Genomic DNA, 27,253 nt, shown 5'->3' on the forward strand with positions numbered 1-27,253 from the left:
CATTTTGGCATTTCCTTCTCCCCAGTCTTCCTCCAGACTCTGGCACCTTGATTTCCAAATGACATGCAGAATTTGCTTTCATCCGAAAAATGTACTTTGGACCACTAAGCAACAGTCCAGTGCTGCTTCTCTGTAGCCCAGGTCAGGCGCTTCTGCCGCTGTTTCTGGTTCAAAAGTGGCTTGACCTGGGGAATGCGGCACCTGTAGCCCATTTCCTGCACACGCCTGTGCACGGTGGCTCTGGATGTTTCTACTCCAGACTCAGTCCACTGCTTCCGCAGGTCCCCCAAGGTCTGGAATCGGCCCTTCTCCACAATCTTACTCAGGGTCCGGTCACCTCTTCTCGTTGTGCAGCGTTTTCTGCCACACTTTTTCCTTCCCACAGACTTCCCACTGAGGTGCCTTGATACAGCACTCTGGGAACAGCCTATTCATTCAGAAATTTCTTTCTGTGTCTTACCCTCTTGCTTGAGGGTGTCAATAGTGGCCTTCTGGACAGCAGTCAGGTCGGCAGTCTTACCCATGATTGGGGTTTTGAGTGATGAACCAGGCTGGGAGTTTTAAAGGCCTCAGGAATCTTTTGCAGGTGTTTAGAGTTAACTCGTTGATTCAGATGATTAGGTTCATAGCTCGTTTAGAGACCCTTTTAATGATATGCTAATTTTGTGAGATAGGAATTTTGGGTTTTCATGAGCTGTATGCCAAAATCATCCGTATTAAGACAATAAAAGACCTGAAATATTTCAGTTAGTGTGCAATGAATCTAAAATATATGAATGTTAAATTTTCATCATGACATTATGGAAAATAATTAACTTCATCACAATATGCTAATATTTTGAGAAGGACCTGTATATACTATACTGAGAAACAAAATAGCAATTTCCAAAAATAAAAAAAAGCTATTGGTTTGCACTTGGTTTTATTTTAGGGTATCAGATTATTAGGGACTGACTACACACACTTCTCAGATTTCTATTTGTAAAATAATTCTGAAAACCATGCATCATTTTCCTTCTGCTCCATCACATAAAATACAGTGACGTTTATGATTTTATTTGTGACAAAATGCAATAAAGGTCCCAAAGGTATGAATAGTTTTGGAAAGAACCGAACATCTGTGCTGTGTGTCGTTTTTGCTGCAACATTAACTCAAATGACCCAAATGAGTCAAAGTGATTAATTTTATTACCTGGTCAACATTTCATCTTCATACAAGGAAATATTCAAAAACTTAACATACAAAGAGAAATTTAAACCAGCAGATGAAAACAATATCCAACTCTAAAGAAAAACAACGAATTGAGATACATAAATATAAAACCAAACAAAAAAAAAAGCCATTGCACTTTAACTTCATAAACACAACTCGGCAAGTTCATTTCTTTCTGGCCCGAAGCAATTAACAGAATTAGGACATTCAGCCGTTTACAGCTCTGGGTCCTATACGCATTCACATCCACATCACAGATCACATTCAGATTATGTCCTTAAACAGCTGTGTCATGTCTCCATGCTTTAGTTATATTACAGTAGTTGTGTTTGGACGGCTGAAATAATCAGCCAATAAACCGACCTCCATGAAGATATTGCATCTGATCTGACTAATGTGACCTGCTTCCAGGGAACCAAATGTGGAGACGTGTTGGGTTTTCCACTTTCATATCATTTGAAGTAGTTGAAGTCTAGATTTTCAACTTCTACTAAGATAAAATTTCTTGGATCATCTTTAAATCTCAGACATGAAACTCATGTTTTAACATTTTTCTGATGAACTGTCTTCTTTGTACGCAGTGCAATCTGGTCATTTAAAACCTACGTTTGATATCTTGATCAACGTTGGTCAAGATATCAAAAATAATTTAATATTAAATAGAGCTACTTCATGTCTATATCCGACATGGATCTTGAGGTGTTTTTTGATTTTTTTTTTTTTATCTGATCCTGGAACCCAATCTCCCAGAGCCTTTTATTTTACCCTGATAGTCAGCTGTGTGCACATCCCCACTGTGGGGTCCAAAACTTGCGCTGTTTATGTAAATTATGTCTGTGGATCACCTCTTCGTCCTGCTGCCTTCAGCTTCATTAACTGGGAAATAGATCACTATATAGAATCCCCCTCACTGCGATTTAAAAATTTAGCAATTAGATACAATATTTGGTGGGATGCTACATTTTAAGTGTCACACATACAAATTCTGCATGCCAATAATATATCTGTGGCATAGGATGGGCCTTCACTGCCCTCAGTGCCCACACGTAATATATAATCAAAGGTTGTGATGCTAAAGCTCAAAACAAATTAATGGAAACAATGTAATGAAGGAAAATAAATATGTCATATTGTTTTTGCAATATTTAGCGAAAGTATCACAATTGCATGTTTTCCTGGAGTAGTGCAGCCCTCATCACTACAGCAGGGACCAGAATGTGTTTTAAAAATAATAAATCATATCCCCACGCTGTTGTTATTGGATTGGTTTATAGCAGTAAAGGTTTAAGAGCCAAGTGCTGTTACTCCAAACTGTGTGAAAATGTGCAGCTAGAATAGTTTTCAAATGAACTATCTGAGTGTGCAGGTGAGAGTGGAAAGGGGTTCAAATTGTAATAATGAAAGCCCATGAGTTTTTAGCAATAAAGCTATAACTGATGGTACGGTCACAGCGATTACCCTTTATAACTTCTAGAGTCATTCCAAACTGACAAACTAAATGAATGTTGGCGGCCCCGATTTCCTTAACGATTTATCTTCTTTGATTGTCTTATCTGTCCGTGTTTAGTTTAATAACCTCGCTGTAAGAAGTATCATTCTTTGAGCTTTTGCTGTTTATTTCTAACAAGTAGTGAATTTCTTCTGAGAGATTCTGACTAATGAGTCCAGTCGATTCAACCGTTTTTGATGTGAATGCAGCGAAGACCCTCCGCTTTGACAAACCCCGTCTAATCTTCATCATAGTTAAAAGACATTTACAGAATAGACTATGTATAAACACAATGGCCAGCCATGTATGAGGCACATGAAACAAAACGCCTCTGCTTTGAATATATAACACTAGTTTCAAAAACATACACATAATGTAAACCCCAAAAACAATGATAGTAAAATATACAAAACTGATGATGAGTGACTGACGGTTTCTGTTTTGTTGTGTCTGTGAACTCTGCCAGTGTCCGCAGCTCATCTTCAGAGAGGCTACATGGAAATATCAAAGTGCTTTATTCTCCTCTTCCATCCCCCCTCCCAGGTCACCACCCACAACGTTTCCTGTGTTTTCTTCCTGTGCCACAAGGTTCCCAAGTTCCTCCGGATACCATCGATCTAAACCCTCAAATCCGGTGCTACAGTTTGCTCAGCGATACAACAGTGGAGACAAACCGATGATCTGTGATGGGATATTGTGCAGCATACTGAAAAGGAGTGGCGACACAGCTTGTTTGTTCTCTGGTATAAAAACAGGGTTATTAATTTATCAAACCTTCCACCGTGTGGGATGATGATAACAGACACCACCAAGCAAAACAAAGGAACTGTTTTCTTAATCGGGATTTTCCCGAGTCACATGCGGCTGTACAATGCATGATGCCACTCCACCGAGCTGACGGCCTTCGGTCCTTAGTGTTACTCTGAGTACCAGAGGGAAAGGAGGATGCAAAGGGGGCTTACGCATTTCGCTTTTTTAATTTTGTTGTTAACATTTCATATTTTGTCCAGCTCCAGTCTTGCTCCTTTAAAGAAAAACAAAAGATCACTGTCTAATTTTGACACTGATTGATGATAATAGAGAAGGTGCCAAAACTGTCATAAAACAATACAGAATCAGAAGAAGGTTGTTTAGATCCATGAACTCACCACTATGCTCTTTGCTTGTTCGTCTGCGGCCTCTTGCATCAGATTGGACAGCTGACTGAGGTACTTCTGGTTCTCCTGCAGCAGTCGTGGAGCAGCATCACTGAGAAATAAATAAAAAAAACTAAACATTCAGCCTTAGGTCAGTCACATGAGATCCATTTCTTCAAAACTAAAGAAACAACCCAAAGAGGAAAACAAATACTAACAAAAGCCCACACATTTGTCCTTAGGCCTAAATTATTACATGAACATTTCATAATGATCCTTCATTCTTTCAAAATTTATAAACAGCTATACTTTTCTCTTAACATTTAATTTACCATCCAAACATTTGCTAAAGGCTGAGTTATGTTTTTTTTAAATTGTTTAAACTTATGAATTTATTTTACAAATATAAATAGCCGTTAACGCTCTAAGACAAATAATAGAAAGAATCTGTTACTGTTGTATTTCTAAATGAATCAGTGTTTCTTTGGCTTTGTAGCAACTAAGCTAACACTTGTGCAGCTTTAGATCCAGTTGAGAATTACAGGTCGGGTTCTAGCTAAATTTAAAGCTATCAAGAAACAAAACAAGTAGTTTTACATTTTTGAAGAAGCGTATCAGTTGTGACTCCCTGAAAGAGGTGCCTGTTTAGTGATGAATGAAAGAGTTACCTGTCATTTCGTCCAGGCAGGGAGGTTAGGGGATGAGGGGAGCTGACAGGCTGTGCAGACTGGGACCACTGAGAAACCTGCAGCAGGCGGGATGACTCGGGACTGGCTGCCATGGAGTTCCGAGACGAGTTCTGGGCCTGAAGAAACGGACACATTTTACCAACAATGCTTAGAACAAGAACATGACAAACCTACATCAAGGAGGCAAGTGGCCCAGTTTCTGTGTGTGTGGTATAAAAGAAGAGTTTTTATACTTGAGCAGCCTATGGATCGCTCCAGAGATGAGCTTATTGCCTCATTGGCTACGTTAAAAATCCCTTTGTTGGAAATGCTACATGTTTAATTTCTTCTTTTTCCTCCTTTTTTAAGCTATCTTGGTCCAAACCCCCATCATCTTAATACTTTTTGTTCAAGCTCATTAGCAAATGGAAGAAAACGGTTAAACAAGGTCTCATAAAAGACATTTAAAGATAATTCATTGTTTCTACACATCTTTCATCGCCTGATTTCCCAGTTTTCCAGACTCATATTTCTTTTTTTTTTTTTATTCGCATTTTTATAAGATCTGGGGCTTCCGAGTACAAAGTATTAACCTTGAACCTGCTTGAACATTAGTCGGGTCAGATTGTCCAGAAGTTTCACTAATAATAAAACAACAACAACTACAGCCAAATGCTATTGTATTTAAAGCAAAGCATTAAGTTTGATCGAAGTAAATACGACCTGCTGACTTCACAAACACAAAACATGAAGGATGACCTTATAAGAAATAACTAGAACCTACTTACACAAGCAATCTTGAGTAAATGCCAAAACTCTTTCTGTCTTTTGATCTGCATTTGCATCACTGTGTTGTCAGCCTCTTTGATGCTCTCCAGGGTTTTCTCAATCCGTGGAAACAAGTCAATAATCTTCTGTTTGCTATTCAGGATTTTGCTGTTGACAGAAATCAACTCGAGTAAATTAAGACTCTGTAACAATGAGAACATTTGGTTGTGTTTTCTTGTCAAGGAAAACTTTATTAACTTAATTTACACAAACTCTCTAAAATAATTTGAGAAAGATTCAAAAGAAAATATTCTCTGTATAACCTTACAGGTCTGAAGTCTGCATTAAAATCCAATTTTAGAGGAGCGCAGCTCCTACCTGAGGTGGGTGTACAGATCTTTGAGGACCTTATCTTGGTTCTGGACAGTCTGGATGATGGCCTTCACCATTTCAGAGCTGTCGCCGGTGCCATCGGAGTCAGCAGCTGAGGAAAAAGATATTCAACCTAAATCTGCTTTCCACACATTTTACTAAGGGAAGTTTGAAGTTAATGTAGATTTTTGGAAGGAAGTTAAGCCAACATTGAGGATGAAAACTAAATCCCACCTTTGCATGTTCTCTTCAGCTGCACGTAGAACTCTATTGCCTTTCCTTCTCTGAAATAAAATGCATTTACCATATTTAAATGTTTAAAAATCTTTATTGTGAAGCCTTTAATTTACTAAACCTCTAAACAACTGCATGTTTAAAATGCTTGTATCATTCTATCTGCTTCCTTTGGTCGTAAAGGAGCACAAAAGACTCCAGGTAAGACCTCATCAACACTTACAGTTGCTCCATCTTGTCTCCTTGTCGCCGAGCGAATGGGCTCCTCTGAAGCTCTACGATCTCAGAATGAAGAGCCATAATCTCATCATCCAAATGGCTCACTTCTGCCACCTGCAGGATAAAAAGTAAAAATAAATCCAAGTTTAGGTAAAGTTTTTTTTAATACTACAACCCCAATGCCAATGAAGTTGGGACATTGTATAAAATGGTAATAAAAACAAAATACAATGATTAGCAAATCTTGTTCAACCTGTATGCAATTGAATACACCACAAAGACGAGGTACGGGGACAACAAAATACTGGAAAAGGTAAGGAATGCTCGAAAAACACCTGTTTGGAATATTCCACAGGTGAACAAGTTCATTGGAAACAGGTGAGTGTCATGATTGGGAATAAAGATGCATTCCCGAAGGGTTCATTCGTTCACAAGGAAGGATGAGGCAAGGTTCACAACTTTGTGAAGAACTGCAGAGTGTTGTTAAAAGGAAAGGCGATGTAACAAAGTGGTAAACATGCCTCTGTTGCTGCTCTTTTGAATGTGTTACAAGCATCAAATTCAAATTGAGTGAATATTTGCCAAAAAACAAAAAGGTTTATCAGACTGAACATTAAATATCTTGTCTTTGTATTCAGTTGCATACAGGTTGAACAGGATTCGTAATTCATTGTACTCTGTTTTTATTTACGTTTTACACAACATCCCAGCTTCATGGTGTTTGGGTTTGTGTTACCTGTGCAAAGGTAGCAGCTTTTTCTTCGTTTTCCTGCCAGACTTTCAGCATTTTTTCAGACGCTTTGAACAAACACAGGACACTAATCAATACACATGATTTTGATCTGTGCAGTTAAGTGATTGTGTTGCAAAATTAAAACAATGTCGCTGCCATTCAACACTCACATATCCCATACTGCATCTGGTCGCTGTATTTTTCCAGGTCATACTGGATGCTACACTTAAAGAAATCCAGTTTGGCTCTGAGCTGCTGAGAGAAGCCGAACATGCTGTTTTTACACCTGGTCAGGTTGGTGTTGAAGCGCAGGAGGCTCAACCTGCGAGGATGAGGAGGAACGCGGGAAATACAGAAGGTTTGTTTAAAAAGAAGAAGCACCATATCTGCAGGGGTTCAGAGATGCATACCTATAGGCCAGGATTGAACAGATGTTATCAGCTGCTGAATAAAGAACATCAATAAATGTCTGTATGTTTAGAACAACTACGGCAGCAAATTACTCCATTTAATACTTACAAATATATTCAAATTCTTTCATTTTAAAAAGGACCTTAAGGGGAACATCCTCGGGTGTTGGCTTGAAACTTGAACTATATTAGAAATGACATGGATAACTTGGACTCTTCCTCCAGACTCTTGAGACCTTGGTTTCCAAATGAAATGCAAAATTTACTTTCATCTGAAAAAAAGACTTCAGACTACTGAGCAAGTCTAGTCCTTTTTTTCTAACCCAGGTAAGATGCTTCCGCTTCAGGAGCGGCTTAGGAATGAAACAGTTGTGTTTCATGTCCTTTAAACTCCCTGACTCTTTGTTGCACTTCTTTCTACTACAGTTTTTCCTTACAGTCAACTTTCTATTAATATGGTTGGATTCAGCACTCTAAACAGTCAGCTTCTTAGCAATGGTACTTCTGTTTCCTGGACAACTGTCAAGTCAGCAGTCTTCCCCACAACTAATTCAATTCTTTATTGAATTAGTGAAATTAATTAACCTCTATAATGTATAAAAATAATCTGTTCGATATGACAACTAGCAGCTGAAACGTAAAAACAGATAAATGTGACTCACATGGCAGCTCTCTGGCCTTGGAAGAGTCTGCTGTAGTCGTCTTTCAGACCACAGATGTAGTTCACAGCTTCGCCCCAAACTTTCTTTAACTCAACCAGAGGTAGCAACTTTTTCGGATCTTGTACTGGAAATTTAAAACATGATCTTGCTCAGTTCTCAGTTGATTATTTATGGAGTAGACTCCGAATAGGGACCTTTAAAACAGCCAAAAAGCAACTCACCAATATTGTTGACTCTTTCAGGCAGGTCTCTGGCATTCAAGGGACCAGAGTAGTTGGTGATGCTCTTGTCAAACAAGTACACGATGTATTCATCCCACCCTCTCTACACAGCAGGAGAAAAGTAAACAACCGCTTTAACAAAGCCAAGTTAACCCGCGATAAATGCACACACATTAAATGTGTAAGAATCTTTATCCAAGATTTTGGTTTTTTTGACGCTTTTCATCTGGATTTTATAAACATGTTGAGTTAAACAGAAAACAATTTTTTGGCTGTAAATATTTTACCTCTAGACTTTCATTACAAAGGATAAATGTCTGTATAATCTCACTCTGCATGTCATCTAATGTAAGAGAAGGTAATATCTTACAAATAAAGTCACGGTTTTCAGTATGCTTCAATCAAGAAAAAATACTGGATGCAAATAAGGTTGGCAGCTCCTCTGGGTGTTTATTGGCTCACTATTTTACAAGGTTAAGAGGTCAGAGTTTCGGTCGTGGAATAGCATAATTCTCCCCTGCTTCCTCACCACGGTTTGAAATTTAGCAGGAACGGCTAATAATAGCTAATTGCTGATGAAAGATGTGCACGCTGACAAAGTTCTGGTTCGGTCCACCTTTCTTTCCCCACTGTCACTGCATAAGAAACCTTAATGTTCCCAAATAGCAGAATTTAGTGGTAACTTGGACTCCTCTGTTTAAGTTTTATGTCACTTTTTAAAGTTGAGCTACAGAATATAAATATAGAATAAAGGAAATGTAGCCAAATTTCCCCACCGAGGGTCAATAAAGGATATTTCTATCAGTTCTGAGCATAAAAATTCTGCAATGTTTCAGGTATAAAACAAGGCTGTATTCATTTGGTACACATGCATATCAAATACCAGCTGTACTGGATGGTTTCAGTTCAAGGCGATTTGCCATCGCAACGCGCTGTGTGGTGGGGGGCGGGGCGGAGGTGCTTGGAGCAGTGGCTGTGTGCATGTGGATGGTGTCTTTATCAGCTTTTTGGGGATGTAGCTTTCTTGTGGGGGTGCCCCTGTGGGGAGGGGTTTTCATGGCATTTATAGCATATATAGCTTGGTTTCATAAATTATTCAGATGTATGAAACCAGGCGTAAATAAATCACTGCACACGTAGAAGCAGCAACAGAAGAAGAAGTAGAAGAAGCAGAAGGCACCCATCACATGTCCAAATAACCATGGCAACGGTACTGTGACAGTCAAAGAACCGAACCAGTGGAAAAATGCTAAGTGAGACTTTGTCTATACACCATGAGGAATGTTTGTAGTGAATTACAGCAAACAACAACTTCTTGGATGACATCAACAACTAAAACCTGACTGTAGAACTAAACAGGTACGAACCGACCAAAGTTTTATTTTCAATGTCTGCATCAAATCCAAATGGTGCTGTCTAGCGGCTGCACTAAGCTAAATTATAGCTCAATGCTGATCATTGTAATGACGTGCATATGTCTCCCATATTTCTATTAGGAAGACTATCACCACACTATGCTAAGTACATTAAACCTTTAAAACCACGCAGGACATCACATATAAAAAAGGAAATCACCTAGAATCCAGCCATCATGCACGGACTCTGATTGAAGTTTGTTCCCAACACAACTATTATAAATACAATAATAATATAATATAAAAGGAATAATGAGCTGAGGAGGCCCATATGCCATTGCATTAATGAGACACATTTGCGCATCACAAATAGGTTGCACATATATTGAATGGGAATGTTTTATATTCACAAAAGCATATTCAGATGGGGCCCTTATAGCTGTATGAGTGCAGTCCATAGTTCTGACTACATTCAGGCTCCTCGCAGCAAACGAGAGCCACAGTTTAGGGGAACTTTATATATCTGAGCAACATACTGATGAGGCCATCCCATAAGGATGGCATGGCACGGCTCAGGGATGACTTTTAAATACCCGACCTGTCAGTCAGCTCCCTCTGAGCAGCTCCAGTAAAGGACCACAGCGTAGTGAGAACTTGAACTGGCACCAGTGATGCATGGTTCCTCCTGGTTTCTCTCTGTACAACGAGGCCAGCTCCATGCAGAGCTCCAAGATGACTACCCTGGGCAATCTAACCCAGCTGATAAGCCATGCATCATCATGTACCAGTAGGTCAGTACGGTCTCTGATAAAAACGCTCCCACCAACTTCTTCCACTGGTGATGTTCTCCAGCTGTGCCAAAGCTGCCATCGTTCCACAATAACACTCAACTTTATGCAGCTATTTATGGACGAGTGATTGTCTACAGCTTGTCCACTTTAGACTTGTTAGGAATTAATCTGTTGATCCAACACTGTTTTCTTTTTCAGTGAGAATAAAAGTGCCCCTTTGATGATTCACATGCATTGTACGTTCCTCAGCGCACACACCGATGCTCATTTACATCTACAGGTGTCAAAATCAGAGGAAGTTTACACCCAAATGAGGTTGTTTCCATAATTTGTTGAGGTGTGTTAACTTACTGCACGAGACCAATTGTGGTTCAGTTTCATCCGTCTCTATAGTTTATTATTGTTAATTGAAAACATTTGTGTGGCTTCCGCACACTTTCACGCAACGTTCATTTTTGTACATGCCAAGTTGTGCATAAAACATTGCGCCGCACGCGCCGTACATGAGGCCCTTGGTTGGGGGTGGCCCTATGGGGAAATTCTTGTTGGGGTTCATAGGGAGTAGGAGGTTCATGGGTGAGATTGAAGCTCAATGGGAGGTTAGGACCGTTTCATTCTGGTGCGGCTCTGGTTGGCTCGTTGGGACCAGATGGACCCCTCCTTCATTTTATTAGGGTTGTGGTCAGCACGTGGGGTCGGGGTCTGGTCCGGGGTCTTAATAACTGCAGATTAAACATTGCTAGATACAGGTGCTAAAAAAGTCATTATTGTGCATGCCATATCCTGAAGATCTATACTAAATATGATCAGGCAGCTGTCACACAGGAACAACTTAAACCTTAATTTGAGCAGTACCCGTGCCAACATACCATTCCGTCCAAAGGAACACACTGATTAGCAGGCTTCCTGGGGTCCAGAGAGACCCCTGTCTCCTGCAGCAGCTCCTGGTTCACAACTTCAATCTTGGTTTCGGCCTCAATGCGCATCTGCAGACTGTGAAGACTCTCATCTGGACTCAGTTTGAATGAGAGGACCTGAGCTGTGGTCATATTCAGGATGTGGACGACCTGAAGACGAGAGAAACCAAAGAAAAAAAAGCTACTACTAATGTTATTAGTAGTAATGTAATACAGAAGTCTTCTGTATTACATTATATTACATTTGTTATAAAGAAACTGTAGCCTGCAGCCAGAACACACAAAGCACCCAGCATTCAGACCAATCCATTTCTCAGGCTTTGAGACTCCAGTGAACCGCAGTGAGAACATTATCCACACATGGAGAAAACGTGGAACAGTGTGTTATCTTCCAAGGAGTGGCTGGTCTACCAAAATTACTCCAAGACACGTCCATAACTCATCAAGGAGGTCACAGAAGAACCAAGAACAACATCTAAAGCTTTGCAAGGCTCTCTTGATTGGTCTAACCAGTTTTAAGGTTTAGGGGGTTGTCCACATAGGGACAAATAAATTACTAAGGTTATCTTTTTCTGGTCATGAAATTTGTGCTGATCTGAAACACAAGCGAGAAAAGGCAAAAAAGAAACACTTCGACATCACTGTGTGAAACAATGCATTTATCCTTGTTCAATACAATAAAATGAACAATAAAGTAAAATATTGCATTTTTCAGGAGTGCTAGTGTTTGGAAAAAAAGGACAGTATTATGAACAAGGCGCCTGTAATATTAAAACATTTTTGATGCACACTGTAAACTGTCTGTGTGTTTTGGCTCAGCGCCTTAAATGATTAATGTTATTATAATCATAACCTTTGTGACGACTAGGTCCTTCGGTAACTTACATTCATATTCAGTAAGTCATCGAGCATCTCAAAGCACATCGGTCTCTTTGTGGCACGATGCACTGGGCCTCCTCTCTGCTCTTTGTTCCACTTCAACATCAGCTGAAGAACGTTTTCCAACGGCTCCACCAGAGCCCTGCGTCACATGGGGAGAAATTAAAACTTAAAACCACACATTTAATCTTGTATTCTGAGGGGAAAAGTATTTTAAGTACCAACATTGTTAATATTTAGTTTGCATGCTAACCTGCTGAGATTGTTTGGGTGTGCGAGATGTGTTGAGAACTTGACTTCACCATTAGAATCCTCTACTGCCATGATGTCTTTTGGACCTTTATTCTTCACTACACCAGCCCTGGAAAACAGACAAAAATCAGCACAGATCATAAAGTTGTACCCTGCCTAGTTAGGAGGAAAATCCTTAGTTGTAATTTTAGATTAGTTTTTTTTTAATCCGCCTTGTTCCTAGCTAACAGTTAAAGTAATAAGGTCCCCAACCAAGCTGATGGGTGTCTTGGGAGGTCTAATTGCTCTTATTTACATTAAACTATGAGAGCCCACTTGTCCAAATCCAAGTTAGCTAGGATCTACCTGGGTATGGATCCGTACAGCGAAAGGTGGCAGTGACAAGGCCTCTCTGATCTTCATGTTCTGAGCTTGCCTTGCTTCAGCAAATTAATGAAAGGAAGTACACCCCATGAATCATCAGGTTTTAGTATCACTTTAAGTGGCAATAACTGATAACCTATACAGGTGCATCTTAAAAGGTTTGAATTTAATTAAAAAGTGACTTTATTTCAAAAATAGGAAAAAAAAGAATGTTTCAAGCAATTATTTCTGTTAATTATGATTGCGGTTTACAGCTTTGGCCTACTGAAATGTATCAACGTACAGTATAGTACATGCATTCAATACACGATTGGGGCTATTTTCGTGTTAATTTTTCCGTTAATGGGTCGCGGCATGTAGGCGATGAGCCAATGGCTCTGCTAAGATGTATTGGTACCTTTAGCCGTGCAGCAGGTGCCAAGTCCTGCTGGAAAAGGATATCAGCATCACCATAAAGCTTCTCAGCAGGAGGAAGCATGAAGTGCTTTAGGATTTCCAGGTAAATGGCTCTGTTGACTGTGGGCTTCAGAAACCGCAGTGGAGCAACAGCAACAAATAACATGACACCCCAAATCAACACTGACTGCGGAAACGTCACACTGGACTTCAAGAAGACTTCATTCTGTGCATCTTCACTCTTCCTCCAGACTTTCGGATGAAATGTAAACTTTACCTCCATCTGAAAAAATGGACTTGGGACCACTGAGGAACAGTCCAGTTCTTTTTTTTCTTAGCCCAGGTAAGACACATTTGACATCTCTTGTTCAGGAGTGGCTTGACACGAGGAACGTGACGATTGTACTGTAGCTCTTGTGTAGGATTCGTCTGTGCGTAGTGGCTCTTGAGTTGCTGACTCCCGCCTCACTGCACTTCTTGTGAAGCTCCCCCAACTTCTTGAATGGATTTTGCTCGACAGATTTTACTCTTTCCAATAACAATCAGATGAAGTCTTTCGGCAGATAATTCTTGATACCGGCCGGAGGTTGCTGAAGGCACTCATTCTTGAAGTGAATTTCCCCACTGATGTGGGCACATTTCCATGAAAAAGAAAATATTTATACTTCTCCACTTGCATCTTCAGCATACTTGAGCTTGGACTACAAAATTGCAGGGAGAAATGAAAATGGCGGAGAGAGAAATCGGTTGGTCTGGAGTCCATGACCTTTTTTAGCTGTTCTGCAGCAAATACTAGAGAAAACTGAACAGATTGAAAAACCTCACCCAAACAAAATGTAAAGATTCTTCTGCAACACCTGGAGACACTAAATACAACTTTCCTGCACTCCTACAGACTCCAAGTACACAACAAAATGTATTCCAAGGGCTAAAAAAAGTGGACTTTTCATGATAAGTCCCCTTTCACATGCTAAATGAAGTCTGTTGAGTGTAAGATGGAGCGCTTGTGTTTTCCTACTTTTCAGTCTAAAATTGTCATTTGCTGGGATGTGCACTCATTGGAGGACTGGCAGCAACTTTAATTGTTTGTCACTTGTAAATGATCTTTTTACTGTGGAACTGTTGGAAATTAACCTGTAACTGCACCGTTCACTTCCCATCCTTGCTAAAGTCATTTCTCTTTAGCAAGTTGCTAACAAACACCTGTGTGCTCCAGAACAACAAACTGCAAAACTCCTACATTTATAAAGCTGATCCCACTTACTTAAAATAATTTAATCAATGCATTTGAATGGCAGAACCTGGCTGCTCCTTTCACCTGCCCAAACACCATGGAAGAAGAAGTATTTGCCACAACTTTGTCAACTACCTTTCAGTTAATTCTTCAAGAAGCCTTTCTCTGGGGTCACAAATCATTCCTACATGCAGTCTGAGGTTAGCTTACCACTGCACAGGTTGCCAGTTGTGCAGAAAAGGACGGAAACCGCAGCAGCATTCAAAAACCATTGTGCCAAAGCTCCAATAGTCAACAGCAACTGTGTATGGCTTGGTGTCAAATAACTCGGGAGCCTGCAGAAAAACAGAAGCTGGATGTGACGCTTTCAGCAATATATTAAATACTATAATATATGATAGATTATGGCTTCATTTTTTGTGAGTCTGTCAACATTTTATCTTCAACAGAGAAAATAAAGAAACGCAAAATAAAATCTATTACGTCGAGCAAATATGTCAAGGATGAGTCCATATTAAGGTGTTTACCAGGTACTGAAGAGTGCCCACAAAAGAAGTGCACAGACTGCCCTGGTCCAGATCTTTGGCATAACCCAAGTCAATGATTTTATGAACCACCTGCAAAACAAATAAGTAAATACAGTCAGATGTGCAGTTAAAGAGAGCAGGTCCCAAGCAGAAATGCAGTACTTTACCTTTCCGCTGCAGTCCTGGAGCACAATGTTTTCAGGTTTAAGGTCCCTGTGAATGATTTTGTTTTCGTGCAGATACTGAATGCCACTTCCTGGATCAGAGGTTAATGAATACATTCAGTAATGAGGTTTTAAAATATGTTTCTAAATGCAGAGAGATCAAGTAGAAAGTGTAGACATACCAACATCATGGAGTAATGAAAGCACTTCACTTTCTTTCAGACCACAGCAGTTTTCAGGTTTGCTCAGCACCTGTGGTTGGTTAACATCACAACACAAAGTATGTTAGAAAGATGATTATTTTTCCAACTCAAGACATTGTGCAACTTTCTTAATGGAGATCCATTAAACATGCATTCGTTCAGTAGTTTGCAAAGTTGGGTTGTGATCCCACTGTGAGTAATAGTTGCATTGCTGAGGATTGGGATCTTAATCAAATTTCTTTGTATCGTTTCCTTCTTGCATTTTCTTCCAAAGCGTGTTTTACTTATGCATTTCCTCTTAACATTTTCCCTTCACCTTTTTGCACTTCCTTATGCTTTTTGTCTTGATTATGCAAACAATGAAATTTGTCTGCCCTTTGAGCTCACCTATTTTTAAGAGGTGTATATTTAGTATTTAAACCTGTTCTGGTATTTCAAAGTAAATTGCTCCTTCAAGCATCCTTCTTTTGAATTTTCCTGTATTTTATCAGCTCAGCTATAAAAAACTTCATGTGATTACGCCTGAAAATTGCTTAAACAGTAAAGAAGAAACACTACCGTTATTAAACCTTGTTAGGGACATCTACCATTGAGGTAGAACACTTTTAATGCAAATCTGAGTGATGTGAAGCACAGTGAACACATTTTCTTCTTGTAAATTAGCTAATTTTTAGGTTTTTACTGGCTAATAATATCTGTTCTGTTGAAAAAGTCTGACCTGCTCATTCTAATTTTGGCTAATTTTCTTTCAAATGACTATAACACAAACAAACCCATTTGAAACCATAAGATTAAAAAAATGTGCTGTTGGTTCTTTGAGAGAGGTTGTAGGTTTAAATCCAACAGAAAATAAAGGAGTTACATGATTAGCTATATTTATGCATCAAAGGAGATACAATTATAAAATTATAACAACAAAATGATTTACAACAAGATATTAAAGTGCCTGTGACACGCTTTTCCCACAAATGCGGAAATTGAAAGAAAATATCAGTAATTGACATATTAGGATTAAAGACGTGATAAAAGACAATTGTGACACAAATTAATTTGTTGTTGCTGTTGTTAAACGGATCAAGGCTCAGCGGTTAAGAACACTTCCTTGTTGCAAAAGTGCATGTAGATATCATTGGTTATTGTTACTAAATAAAAATCCTAAATTATTATTATTATGAATAACAATCTGAAATTATTGTTAAAAAAAGATAAATTACATATGCACACAACATAACATGCACACAAATTTCTAATCAGCCAATCACATGGCAGCAACTCAATGCATTTAGGCATGTAGACATGGTAAAGATGATCTGCTGCAGTTCAAACTGAGTATCAGAATGGAGAAGAAAGGTGATTTAAGTGATTTTGAACGTGGCATGGTAGTTGGTGCCAGACGGGCTGGTCTGAGTATTTCAGAAACTGCTGATCTATTGAGATGTTCACGCACTACGATCTCTAGGGTTTACAGAGAATGGTCCGGAAAAGAGAAAATATCCAGCGAGCGGCAGTTCTGTGGGCGGAAATGCCTTGTTGATGCCAGAGGAGAATGGCAGACTGGTTCGAGCTGATAGAAAGGAAACTAACTCAAATAACTACTCGTTACAACCAAGGCATGCAGAAGAGCATCTCTGAACGCACAACACGTGAGGTGGATGGGCTACAGCAGCAGAAGACCACACCGGGTGCCACTCCTGTCAGCTAAGAACAGGAAACTATGGCAACAATTTGCACAGGTTCACCAAAATTGGACAATAGAAGATTGGAAAAACGTCGCCTGGTCTGATGAGTCTCGATTTCTGCTGTGACATTCAGATGGTAGGGTCAGAATTTGGCGTCAACAACATGAAAGCATGGATCCATCCTGCCTTGCATCAACGGTTCAGGCTGGTGGTGGTGGTGTAATGGTGTGGGGGATATTTTCTTGGCACACTTTGGGCCCCTTAGTACCAACTTAGCATCGTGTCAACGCCACAGCCTACCTGAGTATTGTTGCTGACCATGTCCATCCCTTTATGACCACAGTGGACCCATCTTCTGATGGTAACTTCCAGCAGGATAACACGCCATGTCATAAAGCACGACTATGAGTTCACTGTACTCAAATGACCTCCACAGTCACCAGATCTCAATCCAATAGAGCACCTTTGGGATGTGGTGCAACGGGAGATTCGCATCATGGATGCGCAGCCGACAAATCTGCAGCATCTGTGTGATGCTATCATGTCAATATGGACCAAACTCTCTGAGGAATGTTTCCAGTACCTTGTTGAATCTATGCCACGAAGGATTAAGGCAGTTCTGTAGGCAAAAGGAGGTCCAACCCGGTACTAGCAAGGTGTACCTAATAAAGTGACCGGTGAGTGTATATTTGTTGCTTAGTTTGGTGCATTTAATATTTAATTGCTCGGTTTATAATACCTTAGTTAACCCAGTAACTGACCTAATTGATGTAATGTTAACAACTGCTAATATATACACATGTATATATAAATACAGGTCCTTCTACAAAATTAGCATATTGTGATAAAGTTCATTATTTTCCATAATGTCATGATGAAAATTTAACATTCATATATTTTAGATTCATTGCACACTAACTGAAATATTTCAGGTCTTTTATTGTCTTAATACGGATGATTTTGGCATACAGCTCATGAAAACCCAAAATTCCTATCTCACAAAATTAGCATATCATTAAAAGGGTCTCTAAACGAGCTATGAACCTAATCATCTGAATCAACGAGTTAACTCTAAACACCTGCAAAAGATTCCTGAGGCCTTTAAAACTCCCAGCCTGGTTCATCACTCAAAACCCCAATCATGGGTAAGACTGCCGACCTGACTGCTGTCCAGAAGGCCACTATTGACACCCTCAAGCAAGAGGTTAAGACACAGAAAGAAATTTCTGAATGAATAGGCTGTTCCCAGAGTGCTGTATCAAGGCACCTCAGTGGGAAGTCTGTGGGAAGGAAAAAGTGTGGCAGAAAACGCTGCACAACGAGAAGAGGTGACCGGACCCTGAGGAAGATTGTGGAGACGGGCCGATTCTAGACCTTGGGGGACCTGCGGAAGCAGTGGACTGAGTCTGGAGTAGAAACATCCAGAGTCACCGTGCCCAGGCGTGTGCAGGAAATGGGCTACAGGTGCCGCATTCCCCAGACCTGGGCTACAAAGAAGCAGCACTGGACTGTTGCTCAGTGGTCCAAAGTACTTTTTTCGGATGAAAGCAAATTCTGCATGTCATTCGGAAATCAAGGTGCCAGAGTCTGGAGGAAGACTGGGGAGAAGGAAATGCCAAAATGCCAGAAGTCCAGTGTCAAGTACCCACAGTCAGTGATGGTCTGGGGTGCCGTGTCAGCTGCTGGTGTTGGTCCACTGTGTTTTATCAAGGGCAGGGTCAATGCAGCTAGCTATCAGGAGATTTTGGAGCACTTCATGCTTCCATCTGCTGAAAAGCTTTATGGAGATGAAGATTTCAATTTTCAGCACGACCTGGCACCTGCTCACAGTGTCAAAACCACTGGTAAATGGTTTACTGACCATGGTATCACTGTGCTCAATTGGCCTGCCAACTCTCCTGACCTGAACCCCATAGAGAATCTGTGGGATATTGTGAAGAGAACGTTGAGAGACTCAAGACCCAACACTCTGGATGAGCTAAAGGCCGCTATCGAAGCATCCTGGGCCTCCATAAGACCTCAGCAGTGCCACAGGCTGATTGCCTCCATGCCACGCCGCATTGAAGCAGTCATTTCTGCAAAAGGATTCCCGACCAAGTATTGAGCATAACTGTACATGATTATTTGAAGGTTGACGTTTTTTGTATTAAAAACACTTTTCTTTTATTGGTCGGATGAAATATGCTAATTTTGTGAGATAGGAATTTTGGGTTTTCATGAGCTGTATGCCAAAATCATCCGTATTAAGACAATAAAAGACCTGAAATATTTCAGTTAGTGTGCAATGAATCTAAAATATATGAATGTTAAATTTTCATCATGACATTATGGAAAATAATGAACTTTATCACAATATGCTAATATTTTGAGAAGGACCTGTATATGTGTGTATTTATTAATATAGCGAGATCTAGTCCGTCTATAGTGAATTATTTTGAAAATCCAGATGATGTGCTCTGTTTCCTGTTGGTGCGGTATGATTCATGCATATTGACTCTGGCTGTGCTCCGACATCCGGCAAAACAGACTCTGGTGGAATTAGATGGCTGCCCGCAGGCTGCAGCACTTAAGCTCTGCCATCTGATGGAAGCTGGCTTTCTTCTCCTGACTGCCGCATCTCTCTGTGATAGTGACTGAAATGTATCTAAAGAAATATCAGATTCTTCACTGCTGTCTGTGTTGCTGTCATTGTAGCAGCAGTCAGTATACCTGCAGGGGTTCCCTTTTTATGTCATATAAAAGCACAACAAACTCAGGAAGGAGTAGTCTGGATATGCATTTTTAGTAAAATTTATGATCATATATCTCAACAACTGTTCGTTTCAGAGGCATGTACCTTTTAAAATATTTTATCAATGTTTCCTTTTTATTAACGTAACTGGATTTATCATGAAAATTCAATGTCACAGGCACTTTAAATGTCATTTACTTTAATCTATCTGCTGAACATACTTTAGCTCACTAAGAAATCTGGTTTTCCTTCACAAAAAATGCTGTCCTCTGAGTTAGGTACCAGATGTACAGGGGTTGGACAATGAAACTGAAACACCTGTCATTTTAGTGTGGAAGGTTTCATGGCTAAATTGGACCAGCCTGGTAGCCAGTCTTCATTGATTGCACATTGCACCAGTAAGAGCAGAGTGTGAAGGTTCAATTAGCAGGGTAAGAGCACAGTTTTGCTCAAAATATTGAAATGCACACAACATTATGGGTGACATACCAGAGTTCAAAAGAGGACAAATTGTTGGTGCACGTCTTGCTGGCGCATCTGTGACCAAGACAGCAAGTCTTTGTGATGTATCAAGAGCCACGGTATCCAGGGTAACATCAGCATACCACCAAGAAGGACGAACCACGTCCAACAGGATTAACTGTGGACGCAAGAGGAAGCTGTCTGAAAGGGATGTTCGGGTGTTAACCCGGATTGTATCCAAAAAAACATAAAACCACGGCTGCCCAAATCATGGCAGAATTAAATGTGCACCTCAACTCTCCTGTTTCCACCAGAACTGTCCGTCAGGAGCTCCACAGGGTCAATATACACGGCCGGGCTGCTATAGCCAAACTTTTGGTCACTCATGCCAATGCCAAACATCGGTTTCAATGGTGGAAGGAGCACAAATCTTGGGCTGTGGACAATGTGAAACATGTTTTGTTCTCTGATGAGTCCACCTTTACTGTTTTCCCCACATCCGGGAGAGTTACGGTGTGGAGAAGCCCCAAAGAAGCGTACCACCCAGACTGTTGCATGCCCAGAGTGAAGCATGGGGGTGGATCAGTGATGGTTTGGGCTGCCATATCATGGCATTCCCTTGGCCCAATACTTGTGCTAGATTATGGCGCGTCAGTGCCAAGGACTACCGAACCATTCTTGAGGACCATGTGCATCCAATGGTTCAAACATTGTATCCTGAAGGCGGTGCCATGTATCAGGATGACAATGCACCAATACACACAGCTAGACTGGTGAAAGATTGGTTTGATGAACATGAAAGTGAAGTTGAACATCTCCCATGGCCTGCACAGTCACCAGATCTAAATATTATTGAGCCACTTTGGGGTGTTTTGGAGGAGCGAGTCAGGAAACGTTTTCCTCCACCAGTATTCTTCCAGCGGCAGCTGAAGAAATTCAACCTGCCAAAGACTATGATGGTGCACTTCTACAAAGCCATCATTGAGTCCATCCTCACCTCCTCCATCACCATCTGGTACGCCGCTGCTACAGCCAAGGATAAGGGCAGGCTGCAGCGTGTCATTCGGTCTGCTGAGAAGGTGATTGGCTGCAGTCTACTGTCGCTCCAGGAACTGTACACCTCCAGGACCCTGAAGCGGGCAGGGAAGATTCTGGCTGATCCCTCCCATCCCGGTCACAGACTCTTTGAGACTCTCCCCTCTGGCAGGAGGCTGCGGTCCATCCGGACCAAAACCTCACGCCACAAGAACAGTTTTTTCCCATCTGCCACCAGCCTGGTTAACAAAGCCCGGAAACCACCCTGACACTCTCCCCCCCCCCCCCCCCTGTGTTTGCTGACAGGACACCTGTAACCTGTAACTCTATGCGTTACATTAACGCTCAGCTTGGACTCCTGCTTTACTTGCACAATGATCACCTGCACTGTTGTGTTGCTCTTGCATCTTATACTGCTCTATATTTACTCTCACTCACTTAAAACTGTGCACATATGTTTATATTATATTGTAGATATGTTTATACTGTTTAATGTGTACTGTATTGCACCGACTACACCAAAACAAATTCCTTGTATGTCCAAAAACGTACTTGGCAATAAAGCTTTTCTGATTCTGATTCTGATCACATAGTGACCTGGCCACTATCCTGCAAGAAGAAAGGCTTAAAATCCCTCTGACCACTGTGCAGGATTTGTATATGTCATTCCCAAGATGAATTGACGCTGTATTGGCTACAAAAGGAGGCCCTACACCATACTGATAAATTATTGTGGTCTAAAACCAGGTGTTTCAGTTTCATTGTCCAACCCCTGTAGATGTTCAGTAAATACATATTTTTGTCCTCTTCTTTCTTTTGTCTCCTATTCCTTGACGTTGTAAAGTGCCTTGAGAACACGTGCTGTAAATTGGCACTATGTAAATAAACTGAATTGAAGATTGAATTAAATCCTACAGATGGGCACTGATATTTTCTAAAAAAACAAAAACTCAAGTTTTTACTATTAGCAGTGATTTGCTGTGATGGGACAAACAAGTCATGACATGTGGTTAAATTCACATAAAAGAAAAGTAAGTCTTACATTTCTCAGGTCTCCTTTGGAGCAGTACTCCATGGCCAGGAGTGGAAGATCATTTAAAGCAATCACCTTAATTTCCTCTGGGACTTCTTTTGCAGTCACAACATTATTATGATGCAGCCTAAGTGAGAGACAACACTTTAAGACACCTCAAGTAATCCTGAACCATCATCTGCAACGGGAAACAAAATTTTCATCAAAATGTCTTCAAGTTTCTTTGAATTACTAAAGTACTTTGTACCAGCAGATATCCGTGGTGAACAAAAGAGTACATCAAATAATAAAGTTTTGACATTTAAAAACTGGTTAGTTACTTTTTCATGATCAGTATCTCTCTGCACCATCTGTCCTTGTTCCTTGGTGTGAGATCCAGACGGCAATTTTTTACTGCTATTTTTTCATTTGTTTCCTACAAAACAAATTAGAGAGAAAAACTGCATCACTTGCTGCCTTAAACATTATCAACAGAGAGCAATGCTGAAGATTATACGAAGATGTAGGGATGCCGCCCAGGCAAAAGGAAAGTAGAGCTATATCATGTTAAAATCTTACCGTTATAACAATACACTTTACATGTCTGAACACCACCACATTATTACAATATATATTTTTATAATGTAACAAAAACTTTTCACATTCCTACATTATAGATGTATTGTAGTGATGCGATTTGCGGTATTAACACAAAACAATACTGTTTAAACAAACTTTTCATGTTGAAATGTGATACCTTTTATTGTTGGTACATTAAATATGTTTCCCTCTTAACATAATTAAACTGACAAGTGGTTGAGAAAAAACTACAGGAACTGATTAAGTTCTAATTAATGGTTAGATTGAACCATGGAGAGATTTCGCTGTGATAATCACAACACACTGAGAAGAACCTTAAAACTCATCAGGCTTCTGTACTTTCAGAGGTTTTTATAATTCATATCCGAAGTGACCGTCTAATTGCTATTTTTGGACTTCCAAGTAAAATTAATGTGACATGCTGACCCCTTTGACAAACTGAAGCCTTTTTAATATTGATAGATGGAGCGATTGACAGTGTTACTGAAAGACAACATGTTGTTCTAACAATATCTTTTTGACATTTGCACAACAACTGATCCCGTTCATTCAATGTAAATATTATATTGTAAGAACATGAAAGGTTTTTTGTTAAATCATCCTAAATACATTTTGTAATAACGTGATATATTATTGCTCAAACATGAAAAGTATAGTGCAATAACACAAAGTATATTGTTAGAAAAATAAAGTTTACATGTTATAATAAAGCTCTATTTTCCTTTAGCCTGGGTGGAGGCCCTGTGTTTCTGTAGTATTTAAAGCCTAGAGAAATGAAACATTTACCAGCTCAAATGGCTGGAAAAGTTTTAGATTTCTGTGTAGACTTTGCAAACTGAGATTGTAAGAGATGAGATGAGAACGTGTTGGTGTGATGAAACCAAACTTTAATTTATTTTCAATCACTCCAAAAGGTATAATTGGCACAAAACCCGGCAGTACATATCATCAAAAGAACACCAAACCCACAGTAAAACTTGGTGGCAGCTGCATTATAATCTGGGTTTGCTTTACTTCAGATGCAACTAGGTTTTCTTAGATGGTTTCAAATTCCAGTCAACTAGGACCCCGAAACCCTCAGGTGTCAGCTAGAAAGCTAAAGATGAAGAGGGCATCAGTGAGTCCAAATCTAGATGTGATAAGACAGGAATAAACAGCATTCAGTCTCCTACCAAATAAGACTGAATGCTGCTTTTTAACCAAACGTTTCTCCAACAACGTATCAGTTAAAGGGGACATATAATGGAAAATCCACTTTTTTAGCCTTTAAATACATTTTGTGGTGTACTTAAAGTCTGTAGAACAGAATAATTGAATTTGATCTCTCCATGTGTTGCAGAGATATCTTTCTATTCTGATAGGTCATATTTTTCAGTCTGTTTTGTTTTCTGTATCATCTGTTATGTTTTTCCAACTGTTACGTCACAGTATTTGCTACGGAACAGCCAAGTAAGGTTATGGACTTCTGGCTGATCAATTTCATGTATCTGCCATTTTTATTTCTCACTATGATTTTGTAGTCCAAGCTCAAGTATGCCTACGCTGGAAGAGGATAGGTTCAGTTTGGTTGTTGGGTGTATTAACCCACATAATTCATTAACCATCCACCAGCATCAGAAGCTCTTAAAAGTGACTGGTTAAAGTTTATTTTCCATGGAAATGTTCCCACATCAGTGGGGAAATTCATCTTTGTCTGTGCAAAGCATTTCAAAGACGAATTGTTCAGCAACCTCCGCCAGTAAGGATTTGCTGAAAGACTTCATCTGATTAAGGGGTCAGTTCCTTCTGTCTGCGTTAAACTACAAATAATGCTAAAATGACAACAAACTTTATTTTAGACATGAATGTATTGTGTGTTGATATGACCTCCTGGCCATTGTTTTGATAGCAGTAGCATCGTGGCTTCTGCTTATGTTAGCGCTGCGTGCTGCTTTTAGCTCCTTGAGGACAGAACTGTACTGTGTTTTTGAATAGCCAGTCAGTCAGTCATTTTCTACCGCTTATTCCATAGTGGGTCGCGGGGGAGCTGGTGCCTATCTCCAGCAGTCTATGGGCAAGAGGCAGGGTACAACCTGGACAGATCGCCAGTCCATCGCAGGGCAACACACAAACAACCATGCACACACTCATTCATACACCTAAGGGCAATTTAGAGAGACCAATTAACCTAACAGGCATGTCTTTGGACTGTGGGAGGAAGCCGGAGTACCCGGTGAGAACCCACGCATGCACGGGGAGAACATGCAAACTCCATGCAGAAAGACCCCCGGTCGGGAATTGAACCCAGGACCTTCTTGCTGCAAGGCAACAGTGCTACCAACTGCGCCACCGTGCAGCCCACGAATAGCATTACATAAACAGCTTTGCATTGTTTTTGCCGTTTTTGTCTTGTTTCTGCAGCGCTAGATAATTGTTATCAAACTGCAAAAAAGGCAGAGCAGGTTAACGTGGAACGCTCTTTGACCTGGAGAAGGGCGGGGTGCGTAGTGCCTCAATAGCATTTAAAGAGACAGCATCAAAAATGAGTTGCTCTCAGACGCACCTCAGAACAGGGGTAGAAGAGGAGTATGTGGAGCTACAATAAGGAGGGGTTCTGACCAAAGCATTGCTGTTTCACAACCTAATGATTTAAGTGTGAAAAGGACGCATTTAAAAGCATTATATGTCCCCTTTAAAGGGTGTCAAAACTTATGCAGCCAGGTTTTTATACCACCCCTCAGAAATTATGATTATTTCATTGTTGCAGTTTGCACATTATATAATTCACATTAAAGGAGGGAAACGTTTAAAAAAGTATTATGGCAAAATGTTTGCATAAAAAAAGCCCCGGTGTTTTAAACAGGAGAACAAACACTTTTGAAGGCCACTTTATAAGAATTAACTAAAAGTTAAACATTATCAAGTAATGTAACGGTAAACAAGGACTCAGGGAGGGTGATGATTTCCTGTGACGACACTCACGCATTGCTGGAAGAGGTAAACATGGGCAAAGCCTCCTATCCCCAGCCTCTCCTTCATCTCCCAGTCCCCGAAGATCTGGGTCTGTCTGAAGGGAGCTTTCTCCATTGTTCAAGAGAGAGCTGCAACAAAACAACAATGGAGCAATGACAACACAAAACTTTGAAGTTATGAGGTGACAGTCCTGTGATTTTACGCCTAGCCAAAATTAGCTACACAAGGACAGGGCTACACTGTGCAACGTTTTCCTGTCATGTCAACAATAAAATGAAATAAAACATATGTGTCGACGTAGCACCAATGATATTTCTTTTTTTTTTTTAGACAAAACACGAATATGGGACAAAAGGCATATAAATGCTCCTTGACAGGCAACATAGGATAATCAGCGAGCAGCTAGCTAGCAAACCAACATAATCCCTGTGAACACCAGGAAATAGCCGGTGCCCGTCACTAGCTCCTCTCTGACATTAAAAACGAAAGCCCCGATGCCAGTAAGATTCGCTTTAGTAAATGTTACGTACTTGGAAAACTATTGAACATCGATTTGAGACTCACCTCGGGTTCCTACGAAAGTATCATGAGCTCGTTAAGAGTAGAAAATGTCGGTGTCTATCTTCAGATCGCCGCAGCGCCACAACGTTGTGGACTTTCCCAACACAAACCGGCTGTACTTCTAGAGGACCAACCCGCGGTGCGTTCAAAGACACCACGGCCTGTGTGTTCAAAAGCGTGTCATGCGAGAAGTTAGAGCGCCACAACTGTACATGAAAAGTAATTTGTAGTTTTGTAAAACATTTTATTCCGTCCCATGTCGCCTTTCTGTTATAATTGCAACCATCTGTACAATCATGTGTACAGTTGGCTTCACTTCAGGTTTATTAAATAAATTTCTGATCTGACATCTTCAAGTGTACATATTCATTTTGGACTTTTAATCATTTATTTTAACCTAGATCGATGCCAGTTAGGAAAAATAAATACATGTTCATGTCTTGGACTAAATAAACATAATGTAAAGAAATGTGAATTTGAACATCATGTATCTCATAAACATCTAAAATATTCAATAGCTTTAATAAATACATTCCAGTTTAGATGTTATGGCATTATAAAATAAACTTTTGACAGAGCTCTTTCTATTAATGTTGAATGCCTGAATTTAAAACATTCCAGAAAAATCCTTTGAAATGAATGTCTCGATGAATCATGCAGTATAATTTTGCTTTGATCTTTACAAAGTAATGCAGATACGTTTGATGTGGGTTGCAGTAAGGTAAAGTGGACACTGTACTCTGCAACCAATAGTGTACATTAACAGTTAACTTTTTATGTTTTTGCTTTTCTTTGTAACAACTGCCACACAATTTACAGAATAAATTCAGATTCATTCTGTAAGCTTTTAAGGAAGAGGTAGAAAATGACATTGTCAATCTATCTTTCTCCTTCTGTTCTTGAGACACATGTCTGTGTACTTTCACCATTGCCTGTCTCCTGGCATACAGTTCTTGCAGCTTGTAATCTTCATCACTACTTCTAATTCTTGTTCTAATTTATCTTCTTTATAGTC

The 27,253-nt window shown here is 40.0% G+C and overlaps 1 protein-coding gene across 1 annotated transcript; it reads right to left on the minus strand.

Moving 5' to 3' along the window:
• Window positions 1-1,170: 1,170 nt before the first annotated feature.
• On the minus strand, window positions 1,171-26,395 carry LOC124875252 (inhibitor of nuclear factor kappa-B kinase subunit alpha-like). Its single transcript, XM_047377288.1, has 22 exons — window positions 26,242-26,395; window positions 25,687-25,805; window positions 22,467-22,561; window positions 22,156-22,273; window positions 15,186-15,255; window positions 15,007-15,095; window positions 14,840-14,929; window positions 14,523-14,647; window positions 12,321-12,428; window positions 12,074-12,209; window positions 11,141-11,338; window positions 8,126-8,228; window positions 7,905-8,028; window positions 7,003-7,154; window positions 6,836-6,897; window positions 6,104-6,213; window positions 5,881-5,930; window positions 5,653-5,758; window positions 5,295-5,442; window positions 4,507-4,643; window positions 3,851-3,950; window positions 1,171-3,726 (listed from the first exon to the last, which is right to left on the minus strand). Exons 2-22 carry the CDS (start codon window positions 25,789-25,791, stop codon window positions 3,661-3,663), a joined length of 2,292 nt encoding a protein of 763 aa, XP_047233244.1. The 5' UTR covers window positions 25,792-25,805; window positions 26,242-26,395; the 3' UTR covers window positions 1,171-3,660.
• Between the last annotated feature and the right edge of the window lie 858 nt (window positions 26,396-27,253).

Source organism: Girardinichthys multiradiatus, chromosome 10 (assembly GCF_021462225.1).
Source record: "Girardinichthys multiradiatus isolate DD_20200921_A chromosome 10, DD_fGirMul_XY1, whole genome shotgun sequence".
NCBI lineage: Eukaryota > Metazoa > Chordata > Actinopteri > Cyprinodontiformes > Goodeidae > Girardinichthys > Girardinichthys multiradiatus.